The 21,614-nt window shown below is 39.9% G+C and overlaps 1 protein-coding gene across 3 annotated transcripts in view; it reads left to right on the top strand.

Moving 5' to 3' along the window:
• Positions 1-19,404: 19,404 nt before the first annotated feature.
• Positions 19,405-21,614, top strand: part of SEL1L2 (SEL1L2 adaptor subunit of SYVN1 ubiquitin ligase) — a 65,972-nt gene continuing 63,762 nt past the window's right edge. For 2 of the 3 annotated variants that reach the window (XM_059705506.1, XM_059705507.1), the window contains exon 1: positions 19,405-19,469. In XM_059705506.1, the coding sequence (XP_059561489.1) occupies positions 19,420-19,469 (50 nt within the window). In that variant the 5' untranslated portion in view covers positions 19,405-19,419. The remainder of the gene's footprint in view (positions 19,470-21,614) is intronic. The other variant, XM_059705504.1, reaches the window with a different exon arrangement.

Here is a 21,614-nt window from a genome sequence, read left to right on the forward strand (position 1 = left end):
CAATATTAAATCTTCTACTTCGTGAGCACTTGATGCCTATTTATTTTTGTCTTCTTTAATTTCTTTCAGCAATGTTATATAGTTTTCAATATGGAGATACCTTTCACTTCCTTGGCTAAGTTTATTTCTACATACTTTATTCTTTTTGATGCTATTGTAAATGGAATTGTTTTCTTAATTTCTTTTTATGATTGTTCATTGGTAGTGTGTAGAAGTGCAACTGATTTTTATGTGTTGGTTTTATATCTTGTAACTTTGCTAAATGTATTTATTCTAACAGCTTTTTGTGAAATCTTTAAGGTTTTCTACATGTAAGATTATGTCATCATCTGCCTGACCGGCATGGCTCAGTGGTTGAGCATCAACCTATGAACCAGGAGGTCATGGTCCAACTCCCAGTCAGGGCATATGCTCAGGTTGCGGGCTCAATTCCCATTGTGAGGCATGCAGGAGGCAGCTGATCAATGATTCTCTCTCATCATTGATGTTTCTATCTCTCTCCCTCTCCCTTCCTCTCTGAAATCAATAAAAATATTTTTTTAAAAGATCATGTCATCAGTGAACAGAGATAATTTTACTTCTTGCCCGTTTAGATGCCTTTTATTTTTTTCTTGCCTAGCTGCTCAAACTAGGACTTTCAGCTATGTTGAATAGAAGTTGTGAAAGTAGACATCTTTGTGTAGTTCCTAATCTTAAAGGAAAGTCTTTCAGTCTTTCACAAAAGTGAAAGATTGAGTATGATGTTAGGTATGGATTTTTCTATATGGCTTTTATTATATGAGGGTGTTTCCTTCTATTCCTAGTTTGTTGAGTGTTTTCATTATGAGAGGTTGTTGAATTTTGTCAAATGCTCTTTCTGCATCAGTTGAAATGATTATGTTAATGTGGTATATTACATTGCTTGATTTTTGTAGGTTAAAACATCTTTGCATTCCAGAAATAAATCCCACTCGGTCATGGTATAATCCTTTTGATGTACTGTTGAATCTATTTGCTAGTATTTTGTTGAAGATTTTTGCATCAATATTCATCAGGATTATTGGTCTGTAATTTTCTTATAGTGTCCTTGTCTGGCTTTGGTATTGGGAAATACTGGCTTCATAGAATGAGTGTGTAAGTGTTCTCTCCAATTTAATATTTTGGAAGAGTATGAGATAAAATTCAGGTTTTTTTAGAGGTAAAAGTGTAATACCATACACAGAGAGAGAGAGAGACATTATATATTATATTTATAGAATACCTCCAGCAGTAGCTGGGAAAATAAGTTGTTTTCAAACACATTTAACATTTTTGTAGTAAAACATAAATATTCACATTAAATCAGATAAATCAAGAACATAACTTTACATCAGGTGCAGGCAGATTTTTTCACCATCTGAATGTGAACACAAAACTGTTGAAAAGCTTTCAGTTTTCAGATATTTTTGGATTTTGGAATTGCAGATAAGAGTTCGGGGGTCCTGTGAAATCTCTCCCTTGTTACAGAACTCCCATTTAGTTACTCCTCTTGCGCTCCATCCATTTTATTGGTAAAACATCAACCCTGATTGAATGCAGTTCTCCACATATCATTTCCTGCACCTGAGTACCTGAATGTGGCTGGAAATGAGCACAATCAGGCAACCAATCTCATTTCAATTTTATGACCACAAGCCTCAAGTAGGCCTCAATGTGTCTCTGCAAACCTGAACATTTCCTTAATCAAATTTCTCTCCCTCTTTAATGATACTGTTTCATATATTCTGCTCAAAATTCAACACTCTCAGCTGATTACTTTTCTGGGTTTGTTTTCTCGTTGAAAAAAGTAGACAGTCTGAAGAGCAAATCTACATCCTCCTACACCAACCACTCTATGAGTCTACCAGCATCTATAACCACGTAAAGTGCCTCAACTTTAGTCACAAACTAGGACACATCTCTACTGGGATGTCTAAAAGGCATGACACTTGATGTGTTGACAACTGGGATGTTGATTTTCCTCAACCCCAAATCTGTTCCTTCCCTAGTGTCTAATTGTACCAGTATTTGGCTCTTTCATCCACCAGATGCTTGGGATAAAAATTTAACTTCTTTCTCTCGTGCCCAATACAACACCTAGCATGGGTCTTTAAAATATATCCTGAATCCAGTCACTTAAATACTCCACCACCAGCCACCAGCTTCACCCATGTAGACTCTATGTTAGTCAACTCCTTGGTCTCCTGCCTACATTCTTGCCCCACTGCAGTCTATTCTCTTCAAAGTATATGTCCCATTACACGAAGACATATACTCTTGTGTTCCACAGGGTCCTACATGATCTGGTCTTTGCTGTTTATCTGAACTTTGACCACTCTCCCCATTACTCCATTCCAGCCATCTCAGCTTTCATGCTAGCTTGGAATATCCAAGAACACCTCTACTTCAGTGCCTACTGTTTTTCTCTGCCTAGGATGATCTGCCAATTAATCACATGGCTCTCTGTCCTCAATACACCAGGCATCTACTCATATGTTTCCCTTCAAATTTTTTTTCAAAAAACAAGACTTTTTTTTATTGCTTAACTAATTTTAATAACATGACATAAAACCCATACACTTGATATAATCATTACACAAAACACTTAGATGATACAGTCTTCTTTTAAAATATAAAATAAGGAAGACGTGAAAATAGATGTTTCAATTAAATAAGTGAATTTTATTTATTTATTATTGACACTATTGCAGAAGTCTCCCATTTCCCCCACTTAATCCATCTCCCCCATAACCTTCACCACACTGTTGCCTGTGTCCATGGGCTATGTATATATGTTACTTGGCTACTCTCTTCACCTTCTTTTATCCAGTCCCCCCACCGCCCTCTTGCTCTGGCCTCTGTCAGTCTGTTCCATGTATCCTGGTTCTACTTTGTTCATTAGATTCTACATATAAGTGAGATTACATGGTACTTGTCTTTCTCTGACTGGCTTCTTTTGCTTAGCATAATAATCTCCAGGTCCATCCATACTGCAAAAAGTAAGAGTTGTTTCTTTTTTACAGCCAAGTAGTGTGCCATTGTGTTAATGTACAACAGCTTTTTATCCACTCATCTACTGATGGGCAGTTGGACTGTTTCCAGATCTTGGCTATTATAAATAATGTTATTATGAACATATCCCTTACCCAGATTGAGATTTCATGTTTTATCACCATATGCAGTTACATATCTATGTAATTGTTCATCTTTGATTCCCACACTAGAAATTAAGCTCCATGATTATAGGTTAACTAGAGGCCCAGTGCACGAATTCATACATTGGTGGGGTCTGGCCAGCCCAGCCCCAATCAGCAGATCGGGCCGGGCCTGTGGGGAGGAGGAGATGGTGGGACTGATTGGGGCCCAATTAGGGCCAGGCTGACTGGGGGAGGGGCTGCAGGTGATTGGCCAGTGGGCCCTGCCCCCGATTGGGGTGAGGGGGCTGATTGTGGGTGGGGCTGGCCGTGGGGAGGGACTTTGAGCAGTGGGCCAGCTGGCCCACCCCTGAATGGGGTGGGGGGGCAATCGGGGGTCAGTGGCCAGGGGAGGGGCCGTGGGAGGGTGGCCAGCCAGCCCCACCCCCAATTGGTGTGCAGGGAGCTGATCGGGGTGGAGCTGGCTGGGGGGAGGGGTCATGGGCCAATCGGGGTGGTGGGGGCTGATCAGGGATGGGTCCAGCCATGGGAGGGGCTGTGGGCGGTGGGCTGGCCGGCCCTGCCCCTGATCGGGGTGGTGGGGGCCCATCATGAGGTGGGCTGGCTGGAGGGAGGAGCTGCAGGAGGTTGGCCAGCAGACCCCACCCCCTATTGGGGTAGTGGGGGCAATCTGGGGTGGGACCCGCCAGGGAGAAAGGCTGCGGGAGCTTGGCTGGCCAGCCCCACCCCCTGATCGGGCTGGTTCACTGGCTGCAGTGGGCATCATAGGGACCAGTTGTTCCATCATTATGGCATTCTGGTTACTGGCTTTTCATATATATAGATTACACATTGATTTCCTCCTTGCATTTGGCTATGCTTATTCATGCTCCTGTCAAGCTCTTCCTCTACAAAATACTATGCTACATTTTAACATTTAGCAAAAATAGCATTTAGTAAGAACCCCCCCCCCACCCCCCGCCCCAGACCTTGAGAACCTTGTCCTATCTAATATCACCAAGCATTCTGTGGCAACTACACTCTCTTACTTGCATCACTAGGTGTCCTTGCTTCAGGGCCTTTGCATTTGATATTTCCTCTGCTACAATTCTCTTTCCTGCGGTACTTTTATTACTAACTCCCTCCTTCCTCCCAGAAGGGTCTACTCAAAAATTATCAGAGGACTTGTCCCTAACCATCCTATATCAAGTAATGCCAAGTTTTATCAATTTCATCCCCTTAGTCTTCTTTAAAAACCTTTTATCAGTTGACTATTATCTTTTCCACCAGAACATCATTTTCATGAGGGCAAAGTCTTTTTACTGTGCATGGCTGTCTCCCTTACAAATGTCTATCTTAAAACAGGGCCTGAGATAGACACTCAGTAAATACTTGCGTGATGTCTTTTATTGAATTTTATAATCTTTAGATGCTTTTGAGAGTTAGAGAAAGGCTCTCTATCTGCCTGAGCTCCGTTATACTAGTACATGCTCCAGTTGGCTGTTATACTGCCCACTCCCTTTGAGTAAAACAGGAATCAAAATCAAGAAACAATGGCCACTGTAGAAGGAGAAGATAGAAACACTAGACAATCAGAGGCATTTGACAAGTTTGCATTACCTCAACTTAGCTGTTGGCTAGTTTTGAATCAAACTTTTGTTTCTTTTAATGACAATAGCATATGATAATCCCACTGTACCAGAGAATGCTGGAGGCTCATCATCGTGCATGTTCTCTTCTTTATGATACCCAGATATTATGTTCCCAGCTGCCTGAGGACTTGGGTAGAGCTATTTTATGGTTTTACCCAGTGTAAAATGGCTTACAGCACTGTGCCACTTTAATAGGTCTGGCCTATTAAAGAAAACAAACCAAATAAAACAAAAACCCTTCTGCACATAGTCTTCCATGCTCTTTCCCTTTTGCCTGCTGGATATCAGTGCTTAGGACAACCTTAGGATTCCCATGTCAAAGTCAGCACACCCTCTATTTGCCTGACTCCCTGAGTGACAGCATGGAGCTGCCACTAAGTTGAACACTTGCCTATTGATTTTGAGCCATTATACATTGTGAGTTTATTTAACATGCAATATTTGGCACATACTTATTTTTTTATACAGTCTAACTGGCTTTGTTTATTTACTAGAGGCCCGATGCACGAAGTTTGTGCAAAAGTAGGCCTTCCTTCTCCCAGCTTCCAGCATCAGCTTCCCTCTGGCACCCAGGACCCGAGCTTCCCTTGCAGCCCTGGCTTTGTCTGGAAGATTGTCCAGAAGGACGTCTGGTCTAATTAGCATATTATGCTTTTATTATTATAGATTTTAATAAATGTATTGGAGTGACATTGGTTAATAGGATCATATAGGTTTCAAGTATGCATTTCTATGATACAAGATCTATATATGGCACATATTTATATTTATTAAAAATTCATAGCTTATATGCAATTCAAATTTAACTACGCATCTTGTATTTTTATTTGCTGAGTCTGGCAACCCCACATTCAAAGCCCTTACACAGAAACTTGTACATGAATGTTTGCAGCAGCATTATTCATAACAGCCAAAATGTGGAAACATCTCAAATGTCCATCAGCAGATGAACAAAATATAGTATATCCATATAAGGAATGTTATTTGGCCATAAAAAATAAGGAAATGCTGATGCATAAAAAACATGGATCAACCTTGAAAGCAATATGCTAAGTGAAAGAAGTCAGTTACCAAAACCCACATAGTATAGTAATTCCAGAATAGGGGAATCTATAGAGATGGAACATTGATTAGTGGTTGCTTGGGACTGAGAGTAGGGGACTTGGGAAAATAGGGAGGGTAATAGCTAAAGGATTCATGGTTTCTTTTTGAGGTGATAAAAATGTTCTAAAAGTGACTGTGATGATGGTTACACATATCTGTGAATATTCTAAAAACCATTGGATTGTTCACTTAAACATATAATTATCCCATATAATAAAAGCCTAATATGCTAAGTGTCTGGTAGTCTGGTCGTCTGTTCAACCAATCAAAGCGTAATATGCTAATGATATGCTAAGGCTGCTCAACCACTCACTATGATGTGCATTGACCACCAAGGGGTAAACAGTCAACCAGGCAACCAGTTGCTATGACATGCACTGACCACCAGGGGCAGACACTCCAACCGGTAGGTTACTTTGCTGCTGGGGTCCAGCCTATCAGGACTGAACAAGAGTCCTCCTGTGGTCCCTCCTCGGCTGGCCAACCTCCTGCATCCCTCCCCGGCCCCGATTGTGCACTGCTGGGGTCCCTCGGCCTGGCCTGCGCCCTTTTGCAATCCAGGATCCCTCAGGGGATGTCAGAGAGCCGGTTTCGGCACGATCCCACAAGTCAGGGACTCTAGTACATTTATAACTATAAAATGAGAATTATATCACAATAAAGCTGTTTAAAAATAAAAGTCCTTACTGCATAGCTTCATGTCCCTGCATGTTCTAGCCTCTGGGTCATTGCTCTGATGTCTTTGCTACAACATGGGAAGGTGTTAAGTAGTGAGGGAGTTAAATTGTGGAAAGAACTTTGGAAAACATTTTTTTTTGCATTTTTATTTCAGCTAGTCACAGGATTTTCTTACTTTCTGTCTATCATAAATTTGTTGTAATATGAAGGCAGTATCAACATCTTTGTCTTTTTTTTAAGTGTACACAATTGATATTACCATGACAATTTACCAGTAGAAAAGTAAAATTCTCTGACTATTTTATTTATAAAATTTAGGTTTTAATGCTTGGCTCTGCAGTTCAGATGACAATACAATAGATTTTAAAGTTTTTATTTATAAAAGATACTAGGGGCCCGGTGCACGAAATTCGTGCACTGGGTGTGTGTGGGGGAGTGTCCCTCAGGCCAGCCTGCCCCCTCTCACATACTGGGAGCCCTCAGGCGTTGACCCCCATCACCCTCTGATCGCCTGATCGGCCCCTTGCCCAGGCCTGATGCCTCCGCCAGAGGCATAGACCCCCATCACCCTCCGATCGCCTGATCGGCCCCTTGCCCAGGCCTGACGCCCCTGCCAGAGGTGTCAGGCTTGGACAGGGGACCCCCATCTCCCCCTGATCACTGGCTCTGGCCCCCGCCCAGGCCTGAGGCCTCTGGCCCAGGAATCATGCCTGGGCAGGGGACCCCCATCTCCCTCTGATCGCTTGCTCCACCCCCCGCCCAAGCCTGATGCCTCTGACCCAGGCTTCAGGCCTGGGCAAGGGAACCATCATATCCCCCCAATCCCTGGCTCCGCCGCCCACCCAGGCCTGATGCCTCGGCCAGAGGAGTTGACCCTCATCACCCTCCGATCACCAATCACCGGATCGGCCCCTTGACCAGGCCTGAGGCGTCCGGCAGAGGTGTCAGGCATGGGCAGGGGACCCCCAGCTCCCCGTGGTTGCAGGCTCCGCCCCTGCCCAGGCCTAACACCTCTGGCTGAGGCGTCCGGCCCGGGCAGCGGGGACCCGCAGCTGCAGCGGCCCCGCGATCATGGGCTCCGCTTTAGGCCCAGGCAAGGGACCCCTAGCTCCCGGGACTGCCAGCTTCAACCGTGTCCAGCTCCCATCGCTGGCTCCACCCCTACTTCCTGCTATCACTGGCCAGGGCGGAAAAGGCGCCTGATTCTCCAATCATGGCTGGGGGGCAGGGCCAAGGCGGCCCCAGGGCCGCCTTGGCCCTGCCCCCCAGCTCTTAGCTCCCCCTGGGTTTCCGATCACTGTCAGTGGCAGGAGGCTTCTTCCTGCTTTCCCTTTCGCCTCCCTGCATTGTGCCTACATATGCAAATTAACCGCCATCTTGTTGGCAGTTAACTGCCAATCTTAGTTGGCAGTTAACTGCCAATCATAGTTGGCAGTTAACTGCCAATCATAGTTGGCAGTTAATTTGCATATAGCCCTGATTAGCCAATGAAAAGGGTATCGTCGTACGCCAATTACCATTTTTCTCTTTTATTAGATAGGATGAATTCTTTTCCTAGCCGGGTGACTTGGTTGGAGTGTCATCCAGTACACCAAAAGGCTGCAGGTTTAATTCCTAGTCAGGGCACATACCTAGGTTGCGGTTTCAATCCCTAGTCAGGGCGCATATTGGAGGCAATGAATGTTTTTCTCTCACATTGATGTTTCTCTCTCTCTCTTTCTCTCACTTTCCCTTGCTCTCTCTTTAAAATCAATTTAAAAAATATCCTTGGGTGAGGATTAAGAAAATGATATGAATTTTTAAAGTGAACTGAGCAGTCATTAGAGTGATTGCATTAAACTACTATTTTTCCCATGAATAGATGAATTTTTTACATTCCTGTTTTATTTTTTAAGTTACACAAAACATGAGCAAAAATCTTTTTCTTTGTAGATATCAGTGAACAAAGTCAAACAATTTTTATCATATATATTGGAACGAAGAAAATTGGTCAAAGTAACCAATAAAAGAGAAAATCTCTTGGAAAAAAAGAAGAATCAACATAAATTAAGAATAAAAGGAATTCAAAATAAAGATATATCGAAAAGAAATAAAAATTATTGTAAGTTGAATTGCCTTCCACATGTAAATGTAAAATAACTGTATGTAATCTAAAATTGAATTTTAGAGCTACTGTTTTAAAAGTCTTAGGATATAGTAATAAATATTTATATATACAAAAGCCTTAAATTTGGCAGTTTCTGACCCTCATTTTAGATTCAGAATTTGTACTGATGAAAATAAGCAAGGTTAATAAATAGAACTCCTGGCGGAGGGAAATATCAAACAATTATGCAGATAAAACATTTATTACCTATTCTGCTAATTGAAATCCTTATACTTTGAAGAAAATCAAAATTAATGTAATACTCTTATTTTCCCTAGTCTATCTGAAACTCCCCTGGTAAAGACATGCCTGATTAATGCATCAATTTCTCTGGATGCAGGAATGGTCTAGATTAGAGTCTAGACAATATAAACAAGGTCTGCATAGATTCTGTCTATATAAGAGTTAACCAGTGCTCAATCATAAAATTTAAGAGTCAATTTCAACATTTTAAGTCTGATGCATGAAAGCTTTCTCTTTTCTAACATATGTATGAATTTATATTTAAGAGCTCTGACAGAAAAAAATTAAGATCAGTTTTTAATGGCATTATAAAAAATTATATAAACATCTCTTTAACCTATTTTAAATCTAAGTGATATACATTGAAACATTTCACCTGACCATTTTTTTTTTCATCAAAACATGGCCTGCCTTTTATTCAGCATAGGTACACTGATTAGCATTTGTAGTATAAACCTCACTCAAACTGAAACATTTATGATTTCCCATCTCAAGTATTTAATAAAGTGAAGCACTAAAGACATTTATGGAGCAATCTGTGGGTAGAATCCTGCCATATATTTGCAGACTTTTCCCCTAATCATTCTAGATCATTGGTTCTCAACCTTCCTAATGTCGCGACCCTTTAATACAGTTCCTCATGTTGTGGTGACCCCCAATTTCATTGTTGCAAATTGAACATAATTAAAACATAGTGATTAATCAGAAAAAAATATGTAATTATATATGTGTTTTCCGATGGTCTTAGGTGATCCCTGTGAAAAGGTCGTTCGACCCCCAAAGGGGTCGCGACCCACAGGTTGAGAACTGCTGTTCTAGATGCTTCACCTACAATTAAATCGGGTAATTTTTAGTGGCCATCCTTTATCAAGTTTTTTCATAGTATTTAAGTTGCACAGAAACACAGTTTCTTTCTGCACTTGTATTTAATCAGTTTATATATTGTTTTATTAAATTCTATAATTATGATGAAAGTACAACTGGTACAAACAGGTTTAAGAACAAGCATTCCTGATTTTTGGTAAGCAAGGGATGGGAACAGAAGTTCACACATGCACAATCCCACGTGCTGCAAGAATTCTATATGCTGTGGACTTCAGTAATTTGAGTAGAATAAATGAAAAGAATTGGTTAATTTGGCAAGTAAGGTAGGTAGTGGTTGTTTAAAAAAGCCTTTCCTGTTTAAAAGAGTAAATAATGTCACCCTTCAAATGAAATTTCTTTCCCTTATATGCAAGTGGTTATAGTATGTCTAATAATCCTATATAATAAAAGAGTAGTATGCAAATTGTCCCCTCGACCGGAGTTCTTCTGGGAGTTCAACCAGGGGGCAGACCAGCCAGGGGAAGGGAGGGAGACCCGAGCCCGCAGCACTGGCAGGTGGCCAGGGGAAGGGAGGGAGGTCCGGCTGGCAGCCAGCAGCCCCTAGGGACCCTACCAGTGCACGAATTTCATGCACTGGGCCTCTAGTAATAAGTAATAAGCTAACTCTGAGCATTTTCTATATTATTTCAGTGCTTTATTCAATATAAGGTAGTTTACTATGGTCTTCAATCTGAACTATAAGTTGTGAAACCTGCAGTACAGCAAAATAAAATAATTTGTTTAGCATCACAAAAACAATGTTTAGTAGGGAAACTGAGATTTGAACTTAGATGGTCTGGTGCCAAAGTCCTCCAGCTCTTAGCCATTATGCCATATGCCTGTCACAAAAGAAAGCTGACAATATCATGAAATTTTAATCCTATGTGTCTCAAAAGAGTTTGGGGGAACTATTGAAGTTACACAATAAAGATACTGCAATTTCCTGAGTACTAAATTTACTTGAAGTTTTTAAGGGAAAATAAATAATGGTAAATAATTAAAAACATTTTTATTTTAGAACTATGTAATAGCTATAATGTATTCAAGACATTTCACATTTTGAATTATCAAACCTAAGACTTAAAAATTGTCTTCCTGTCCTCCAGTCTTCTAGGGAGTGTACATGCATTCATTCATTGCTGCCTATCTAAATGCTCTAAGGACATTTGAAAAGCCTTGTCTTACAAGTTATAATATCCATTCACCAAGCTTTACATAACTTAGAAAATGTATCCTGCCAGAAGTAAATATAGAAGAGTTATTACTGCTTGTTTTTTTTTATGAGAGTCTTGATTTAACAATGATTTTTTTAATGTTTAAATCTTAATATTTTAAGAGCACTCTTCTCCATATTTACCCCAAAATACTGGCTTGCTGCTCAATTGAAGAGTTGGCTCTAGATATACATAAAAATATTGATGTGTGTGTTACTCAAAGTATCAGGTAGGGTTTTGACAGGAAACAAATGGCATGTTTAAACTGAGTCATTTGAGAAAAATTTAATAAAGGGACTATTTCTAAAGGCCCAGGCAATGTAGTGGGAAACCACAAAGTATTTTCCAGGTTGGAACAGTACCACCCGTAGGCCTGAGTGGTCATAGGGCAATAGTGGCTACTGGAATGCTGAGAAGGGAAGCAAAGTGGAGAGGGCTGTCTGACACAACTACGACCTCAGGTCAAAGGACAAAGTCAGCCTGCCACACCCAGAATGAGAAGCCAGGGAATAAAATACTCCTACCTCATGCTCTTCCTACCCTCCATCCCTCCTGCTGGTGCCTTTCAGCCCAACCTAACCAGAAGCTGGAGGAGAAGAGAGTTTATTGATCCAGTCCATGTGGGTTTGTGTGCCAGGGAACAGAATAGAGAAGAGTTGATCTAGACAGGCAATCAGAAGACATCCAACACACCAGGTTTTCATACAAAGAAATTAGATGGCATGAACTAAAAGGATGGACTTTTAGTGATATGGAATAGTGTAGCATAGTTATTAAAGGTAAAATTTCAGGATATTAGAATTATGAAACTTTAGAAGTCATCTAATCTAATGTCATCTTTGATCTGGTATTTCTGGCAGGTGACAACCAGCTTCTACTTAAATACTGGTGACAACTCACTACATCATATAAAGCAGCTTATGACATTATTTAATACATCTCTTTCTTATGTTCTTAATGTAGATTAAACCAAAATCACTTGCCAACAGTGATCTTAAGTAGTAGACTATGTTGATATTAAACTCTGCCATTTGGAGCCAGACCTAATCATCCTGTTATTGATTGCTCTACGCAGAGTACAGTGGAGCTGTTACCCTACCTCCTTGAATACTGTGGCTCATACATATTGTTTCTAAGATCCTGCTAGTTGTTCTTGGTACCATTATCAGTGATGACGTATAATGAACTTACAGCAAATTGAAATATCTGCTCACCTAAAGTACTAAACCAGTGTATCAGTCAGGGCTCAACCAGAAAAAAAGAACCAATAGGAGATATATGTTAAAGGATTTATCGCAAAGCATTGGTGTGCATGATTGCATGGGGCTGCCTGTCAACAAGGGCAGGCTGGAACTCCTAGTCCAGCAGCTGAAGCCACTGTTTACAGGTTAAATTTTTCCTTCTCAGGGAAACCCCAGCTCCATTCAACTGATTAAGCCTTTCATCTGATTAATTCAGCCCAGCCCAGATTATCTGGATAATCTCCCATACTTAAAGTCACCTGTTTATGGGTTTTAATAACATCTATAAAATACCCTCCCAGCAATAGCTACTGTTTTATTTAATAACTGGGGACTGTAGCCTAGGTGAACAGACACATAAAATTAATCATTACAACCAAGTATCTTCCAATTCTAGTATGTTCATCTAAATATTTGAATCTAAGCCTAAGATTTTAGATTTATGTATATTAAATTTTATTCTGTTTATTTTATACTATTATTTTAACCTATTGATTACAGCAGCTAACTCATCAGCTATTCTCTTCTATTTTCTGTCATTCAAAATGTTGATAATCATGCTTTCCAATCTTTCACTCAAGAAGTTAGCAAGACAGGGTCAACCTTAGAGCCTTAATAACCCACCTTCAATAATCCACCATAAATTTCTAGAATTATATTTACCCACTGATCAACCAGATACAAGTCTACATGTAATGAGGTTGAAAAAATAACATTTTATTAACCAGAATACCTTGTAAAGTGATCACTGTCCTTGTTTTGGAAGTTGGCTTAATATGCACTTGTGGATAGAAGGTAGGCAAACACCTTTTCCTGATGCCCCACCTCTAATCCACACAGAAGCCTAGTGTCAGCTGTTTCCAAGTATTCAAGAGTGGAAAGAAATTGCACTGTAGAGCCAGAAAGAGACATCTTGTCATTTTATTTTTGAAGCGTAATAATAAAAGAGAATAGAAGGAAAATATGGAGAAATTAAGGGGTCAGAAAGATGGTTATTATGCCAATTTAAGAAACCAATAAAACATCAAAGTTGGAGAACCCAACTGAGGTTTTTAACTCATTGATAACCCTTAGAATTGTTTTTGTTAGTGAAATTAATGATCTCATTTTGCTTTATAAAATCTTTGGTAAAAATCAGCCTTCCTCATAAATGTGTTGTAAGAGTGAATATTTTGGGGGAACAACTAGTAGTGATGTTGAGTTACCTAGGAATATGGGACAACCTAGGAAATGTACCTATTGAATCAAGTTAAGAAAGTAAAGGAAGCTATAGAGAAGTAACCTTCTAAAGGGAGGGTTTGAACTTCACAGGTTGTGGAGTGAAACAGGAATATGGGCTACACATGGGTGTCAGACTGACTAAAACTGTGCTAAATTCTATTCTCATCCAACATTTTGTACAAAGTATATCATAAAAGATGGGATATGAGTGTTCTGTATAAATGCTATTCTCAGACTTGCTAGTCCTTCAGAAGTAAGAAATGAGATTTAATCTAACATTCTCAAAAAAACATTTCTAATTCTTAGTGATCACATCACCTTAACTGAAGGCTCACAAACCATGCATAATCATCTGTTCTGAAAATTCAAGAGATTTCCCTGGCCTATTTGGCTCAGTGGGTTGGAGCATCATCTCATACACCTAAAGTTTGAGGGTTTGCTTCCTGATCAGGGCATACACTGAAAGGATGTGAGTTCCATCCCCCATCAGGGCGCTTATGGGAGGCAACTGATCAATGTTTCTGTCTCTCTGTCTCTGTCTCTGTCTCTCTCTCAAATCAATAAAAATATCCTTGGGTGAGGATTTAATAAAAGAAAAGGTGATGATTTAAAAAAATAAAGAGATTAACATCAAGCTATTTCTGGAATATTAATATATTTCTCCCTACCTTGAAAATAGAGGAACTACTTATCCATTTTCCATTCTCTACCATTTGTAGCTTTACCTAGAATTTCTCAAATATAACCAATAGCATTTTACTCCCATTACCTCAAGGTAAGATATGTGCCTGGCTTAGTATCTGTCACATAGTTAAAATGAAAAATATTTGCTGAATTAAACTGAGTTAAATTCTTTCTATATAGAGGTAGGATATAAACTCAGGTCTTCTTACTCCAAGTCTACCATTCTCAATAACATACAACAATATAGGTGCTATATAAAAATAACAAAGCCTTACATTTTTAGAGTACATTTGAATAGTTTTACAGTTGAACACAATGCTTTCACATCCATTACATTTTTTAAAATGGCATGTTCATTTCACTCAGCTAATTATTCTTTCTGAATCAGAATTGAGTCTAATAGAGTAATTATCTTTATTACATTGTTAGCAAGACAAATCAATAATTAATCATGCAGAGGGAACAATAGAGCCTGTTCCTGCAGGCCACTGGAACACGCCTTCTATATTCTTCAATGCATTTCTCCTGACAAGGTCCTTCCTGGCATTTCTTGGATTTAATCATTATTAATTTTGGAAATCAGATCATTACAGTGTTCTTGATTTGGGGAGGAACTGTTTTTGGAATATTGTGTTAAGCCAGTCTTGGCATTCTTTTTCTTGTTTCTGTGGTCTGTGACCAGGTAGGCTAAATTTATCACTTGTTTTCCACTTTATGGACTTTTGGAATGTACGTAGAGGATATTGTGAAGTGCCGTTCAGATCCTCTCTTCAATGAGGGACTTGTTGCCCCAGTTGCTGGAAGTGCTGTATGCAGACAGCCTTCAAGCAGTCAGTCCCTTCAGGGACTGTCTCAGGTGCAGAATACTGCATAGCCAAGGTTATGCCTCCTCCCTGGGGCAGCCCACTTCCTATGACTAGTCAATTCAGGAGAATAAAGACTGGACCATATCAGCCTAACTTGGGATGAGTTAGAAAAGCCATTTAAGCTCCAGACCACCCTGTGGGGTCAGAGAAGGGTTTAATGGGCCTGCATCATAGCTTCTCCTGCCCAATCCATCTTCTTCCCCAATTGTGGTTCCCAAGGGCACGTCTTTATAACACTATGAACTCTTAAAGTCTGCTTATCAGGAAACCCAATCTGCATGCCATTTCCTATTACTAAAAGTTTTTCTTTAAATCAACAAGTTGTATGTAAATGAGTTGTTTTTAAAAGAAAATTACTGAAGATATCCCATTCTAGTAAAATGGTGGGCTAGTCCAATGTGGAAATCCTGCTGCTACAAATATCTGAAAAAGCATACCTAAAGCTTGCCAAAACTTTTCTAATTTTATTTTAATGCAGAGCTGGGCTCTATCATTTATTTCCTCAGGTACTAGAAATGATGAAAAATAAGCATGGGCATTGATGTTTTGGCAAGCTATGATCAGAACTGGTAATGGGCCCTGGTCAGTGTGGCTCGGTTGGAGGATTAAAAAAAAAAAAAAGAAGAAGAAGAACTGGTAATGGATGAGCCTTGGATTTTTCTCTTTTTTAGAATATAATTTTATTGTTGATAGTATTACAGATGTCCCCTACTTTTTCACCCTTTATCCCCCCTCCTCCCAGCCCCTAATCACCCCCTCAGGTCTTCACCACCCTATTATCTGTGTCCATGGGCTATGCATATAAGTATATATTTCTTGGTTTATCTCTTCTCGTCCCCCCATCCCCACATTGAGGTATGTCATCCTGTCCCATGCCTCCATGCTTTGGGTCTTATTTTGTTGGTCAATTCATTTTGTTCATTAGATTCCACAGATAAAGGAGATCATGTGATACTTGTCTTTCTCAGATTGGCTTATTTCACTTAGTATAATATTCTCCAGGTCCATTCATGCTGCACCAAAGGGAGATCCCTCTTTTTTACAGCTGCATAGCATTCCATTTTATAAGTGTCCCATGGCTTTTTTTTATCCATTCACCTACTAATGGGCACTTGGGCTGTTTCCAAATCTTAGGTATGGTAAATAATGCTTCTATGAACATAGGGTGCATTTATTCTTTCTTATTGGTATTTGGCGGGGGGGAGGGGGGAGGTAGGATATATTTTATTTATTTGTGTCTTCTCTGTTTCTTGATGAATCTGGCTAGAGGTTCACCAATCTTATTTATCTTTTTAAATAACCAGCTCTTGGATTTATTGATATTTTGTACTGTATTTTTTGTCTCTATGTCATTTATTTCCTCTCTGATCTTTATTGTTTCCTTCCTTCTACTTCCGCTAGGATTTTCTTGTTGTTCTCTTTCTAATTCATTTAGCTGTAGGGTTAGGTAGTTTATTAGTGCTTTTTCTTGTTTCTTGAGATAGGTCTGTAATGCTATGAACTTTCCTGTCAGGACTGCTTTTGCCATGTCCTGTAAGTTTTGGGTGGTTGTGTGCTCATTTTCATTTGTTTCCAGGAAGTTTTTAATTTCTTGCTTGATCTCATTGGTAACCCATTCATTGTTTAATAACCTGCTATTTAGTCTCCATGTATTTGAGTATTTTTGAGGTTTTTTATTATAGTTGATTTCTAACTTCATGCCATTGTGATCTGAGAAGATGCTTGGTATTACATCAGTCTTCTTGAATTTATATAGACTTGTTTTGTGCCATAATATGTGGTCTATTTTTTAGACTGTTTCATGTGTTTGTATTAGTTACAAACAAGAAAGCTCCTGTGCTCCCATAGTGCCTTATTGCATAGTGCCTACCACATGACTATTGTAACTTTTGGTAAACATGTCTGTCTCCCCTGCCAGGATGGGGCAGTGTCTTGATCATATATGTGAACACAATATCGATCACTGTGTCTAACACATGGTAAGTATTCAATTCATATTGATTGAATAAATATATAAAAGTATGAGTGACAGAGAACAAGTTGTCTCCAGCTCTCCTTTTTCTCATTAGTATCTGAAACAAGCAAGTGAGCACTTTTTGTTCCAAAGATTTGCTTATACTTATTATAAACAAGAAGAATCTGTATTAATTCCACAAGGAAAAGTGATGGGGATTAAGGAATAGACTTGATTAGGGAAATTTATAGTTGAAGGGTCAACATGAGAAGGCATAGGTTCGCCGTTCTCCCTCATCCCTCAGAGAGGTGAGATGGGTCCAGGGATTTCTGCACACATGGAAAGTCTATCTGCTACACTGCCTACTTAGAGTACAATCATGGGGAAAAAACTAGCCTTCTCAGAGGTGAGCTATTTGGGCATCTAGCTGCCTGGAAAAGTCAGATATCTAGCACCTGGAGACCTTAAGGGCCCAGGGGAAATTGAAATCCCTCCTACATTCATTTAGAATGTAGCTACTGGTCTGACAGAAAGTTGATTTTGGGTGCATTCTTTCCCATGGGGAAGAGGGGCAGCTTGTTTTTCATGTGATATGAAGTTGGTATCTGTATTAGTTTGCCATAACAAAATACCAGAGGCTAGGTGGTTTAAATAGCAGAAATTTGTTTTCTCACAATTCTGGATGCAAAAGTCTATGATCAGCAAGGTTGGTTTCATCCTATTGCTTCTCCCTTTGGTTAAAGATGGCCATCTCAGAGGACTTCAGGCTCATGAAAATCCTTTACATAAGTTCAGGATGTTCTCAAATCATTTTCCCAAATTTGTAAATCATTAAACCATAAAAAAGAAAACTATCATGAAGATAACTTTCTCTGATAATTGAGCTCTCTTATAGTAAATAGAAGTTGTATTTCAATATATTTGGAAAGCACACACAAAAAAAGAGTTACTAATGAAAAAGTAAAAGCCATGGATGGAAAGCTGTAGTAGTAAATCATTTCTCTTTTGTACATGCATGGAAGAGTTAATTTTTCAAGTTATTCACCCTCTTTGAAAGCATGTTAATAGGACATTGCTATTCCAAACACAGATTAGTAGGTTTTCCCCCATTATCTTTCCTCCTTAATTATGAGTATGGATAACATATGACTCAAAGCAGAAATTAGATGCTAAAATGTCTGGTATTACTAAATTGATTGGATAACTTGAAAAATTCAAAATAATCATGAATTAGCTTTAAATTTAGACATTAGTTTAAAGTGCTTACATTTTAAAAAGAAAGTGAACAATTCTGATAGCTTATCAAGGAGAAGAAAAACAAGAGGCACTTAAGTCTTTGTGGTCTGTTTAATGAAGCATCAAATCCCAGAATGCCTTCCTTTAAAATGGCTTCAGGAGGGGTTACTCTAATCAGAGGTTTCACTGAGTGCTGTAATGGACTTCAAGAGGCACTGTGAATTTGTGGAAGGGTGTGTGTGTGTGTGTGTGTGTGTGTGTGTGTGTGTGTGTGTGTGTGTGTTGCGGTGGGGGAAGGACTCTAAAGCTAGCCAGATTTTTCCTATCTGTAAACTGGTGAAAATGTTTTGAAAATTGTGAGGCGTTATATACATTTGAGAAATATCATGATTGCAGCAGGTTAAATTCTGTTTTTTATTTTCATTAAATCCTATTAAAGTTACTCTGAGTCCCCATCCCACAAGGCAAGTTATTATTGATACTCTTTCTGTGTGTCTTCCCTAAGGTCCTAAAGGTGGCACACTTACTCAGCCCTCTTTTATTCCTGATGCTCATCCCCAACAGTTCTCAGATTCTCTAGAAAGATCTCAGAAAGATTCTAGGAGAGGAGGGGGGAGCCTTGGGTAAAGCTAAATTTTTACCTCCAATCTTAGGTGTACACCTGTCATCTTGGAGATGCCCATTGCCTATGTCCTTCCTTATGTCCTCTTCTAATGTTATGGCTCTGAGGTTTATGGTCCATGCTTAATTAAGGGAGTCTGGGAGCTGAGAGCCTGGTGTCTAAGAGCCGGCCTCTAGGTATACCAGGCAAACCCTTCCCTTGGAGGCCTTGCTTCCTGCCTTCTGCTTTGGGACTTTGTATCCCCTTTCCAGACTTGGAACATCTCTTTCCCTTTTACCATCAAAAGCATCTCACTGTCTCCTCCATCATCCAGACCCCTTCACAAAAGGCAGGACAAGCATACTTTTGTAAGCAGTTTCTACCTTCTGACCAAAAGTAAGGTGATGTTCTTGAAATGCAGAGATTAAAAAATAAGGAGAGAACAAAAGTCAAGCTATTATGCCAGCACATTATTTTTAAAATATAAAACACAAAAATAATGTTACTTTCCTTTGTTTTTTTCATATATAGTAAAAAAGCGATCAAAGAAAAATTTCACAGCTGAAGGCGACCAGCTATTTAAGATGGGCATCAAGATTCTCCAGCAGTCTAAAGGGCAAAGACAAAAAGCACAGTAAGTCTTTATCCAGTTACATAAGCCAAGTTAAATTTCCAGGTTGAGAAAAAGAAGAATTCAAAAACTAGTTTCAATGTCATTAAAATGTTACTGCTATAACAAATAAACATATTTGTTCATAGGTTTTTATTTTTAAGGAATCCTTCGTATTATCAGCATAAATAAATAGAACCATATGTGAAATTGTGGTTCCTGCACATTAAGTAAAATGCAGAATTAAGGCACTTATCTGAACATTGAGGTAAAAATATTCTCTTTTGACTTTTTATTAGATACTAGAGGCCCAGTGCACGAATTTGTGCACCAGTGGGGTCCCTCGGCTGGCCTGCAGGATTGGGCCTAAATAGGCTCTCCTCCATCCCCTGAGGGGTCCCAGATTGCAAAAGGGCACAGGCCAGGCCAAGGGACCCCACCAGTGCACGATCAGGGCCAGGGAGGGATGCGGGAGGTTGGCCAGACTGGGAGGGACCGCGGGAAGGCTCTGGGGCATGTCTGGCCCTTCTCGCTCAGTCCTGATCGGCTGGACCCCAGCAGCAAGCTAACCTAGCGGTCAGGACGACTGCCCCCTGGTGGTCAGTGCATGTCAGTGCAGCAGTTGAGCTGCCTTAGTATATCATTAGCATATTACGCTTTGATTGGTTGAATGGCCGACCAGAAAACTGGACACTTGGCATATTAGGCTTTTATTATATAGGATTCCAAATAAAATTAAATTTGTTTTTTAATTAGTGTAGTTGTTTTAGAATGCTTTATTCTATGTATTTGTTCATTACTTTCTCATTTTAAAGCACTTTCGTGTATGTGATCCCATTTTATCCCCAGACTTATGAGTTAAGAAGTAAGGGATTTGATCCTCTCATTCAGTCATTCAGCCTCTTTGTATGTATGAGAGGCAAATTGTTAAATAAGTCAGTGCTATTAGAATTTCCAGATGTTAAGCAAGCATGTCAGGGAAATGCAAATTTGTCTGACAGAGTCAAGAAGCCTCTGTGACAGCCAATGTTAGCTGTCATTAAGAATTACTCCACATCAACAAAGAAGGTTGGGAACTATGCTGCTGCCCCACACCAAGTTTCGAATGTGCTCTAGAGGTGCATTTAGCCTCCCCCTCTCCCTGCACCCACCTTAATACCAGATACCTAATTGAACTTTCCTTTTGCCCCTGCTGCCCAGTTTCTCCTCTTAGGGATTGCAGCCCAGATCTTAATCCCATTTAATTTGCCAACAACCTTCTCCAGCCCTGGGTCCTGCTTCTAGTATTTCTTATATTACCTTGGACCTTCCTGACAGGGGGACCTAGATACCTACCTCTCCCTCAAAATCAAAGACACATAGAAAGATTGGTTTTGCAACCCATTGCTGCACCCAGGACCAGTGAATGGATATACTGCTGGATCCTGCAGTCTGAGGTTTCTCTGCCCTGATCCATGTCAGTGCCCGTCTATTCTGAGCATCCCACCAGGCTATGCAGTTGCAGCAGCGAGCCATGGGACAGAGAGCTTTTGGGAGTCTGTATCCTGATGTCAAATCTATCTCTGGATGCCAGACATGTGCATTCATTGACCTTTGAGACCTTCTATCTTACTTGTGTTCTGTTGCCCAGGTTCTCAGCTTGCTCTGACAATTTCTTGCTCAACCTCCTGGCTTCTTTTTTATTTTTTCACTGAAGTCTACTCTCTGTTTTGCCATCTGGGACTCTAATGCCTACCTGGATGTCACTAGCCCATCCTTTTTTGTCTATTCATTCGGTCACAGCCTTTTACCAAGAGCAGGCTGTGTTAGCATCAGCCTGGAAAGGTGGTACATAAAGCTGAGTCTCCTGATCCTTCTAAACTGGTAGCAATGGCAGATATGTGTGTTTCTTCCAGCATTTGAGTCAGTGTCACAGGTAAAGGTTAATGCTTTCATGTCTTACCATTACCAGAAAGGAAGTTATAATAGTAAAAATCAATCCCAAAAGTACTCTCTGTCTCTGACACAAGTTTTGACCTTGCAAGTCTCTCCATCACTGCTGTCATACAGATCCGTTACACAGATCCATTACTGCTGTACAGAAGGTGGCTTCTGACCCCTCAGAAAATGCAATGTGAGGCAATCCTATGGCATCTATATTTGCAATCACTAAGCTCTCACACCATTTAC

Source organism: Myotis daubentonii, chromosome 8 (genome assembly GCF_963259705.1).
Source record: "Myotis daubentonii chromosome 8, mMyoDau2.1, whole genome shotgun sequence".
Taxonomy (NCBI): Eukaryota; Metazoa; Chordata; class Mammalia; order Chiroptera; family Vespertilionidae; genus Myotis; species Myotis daubentonii.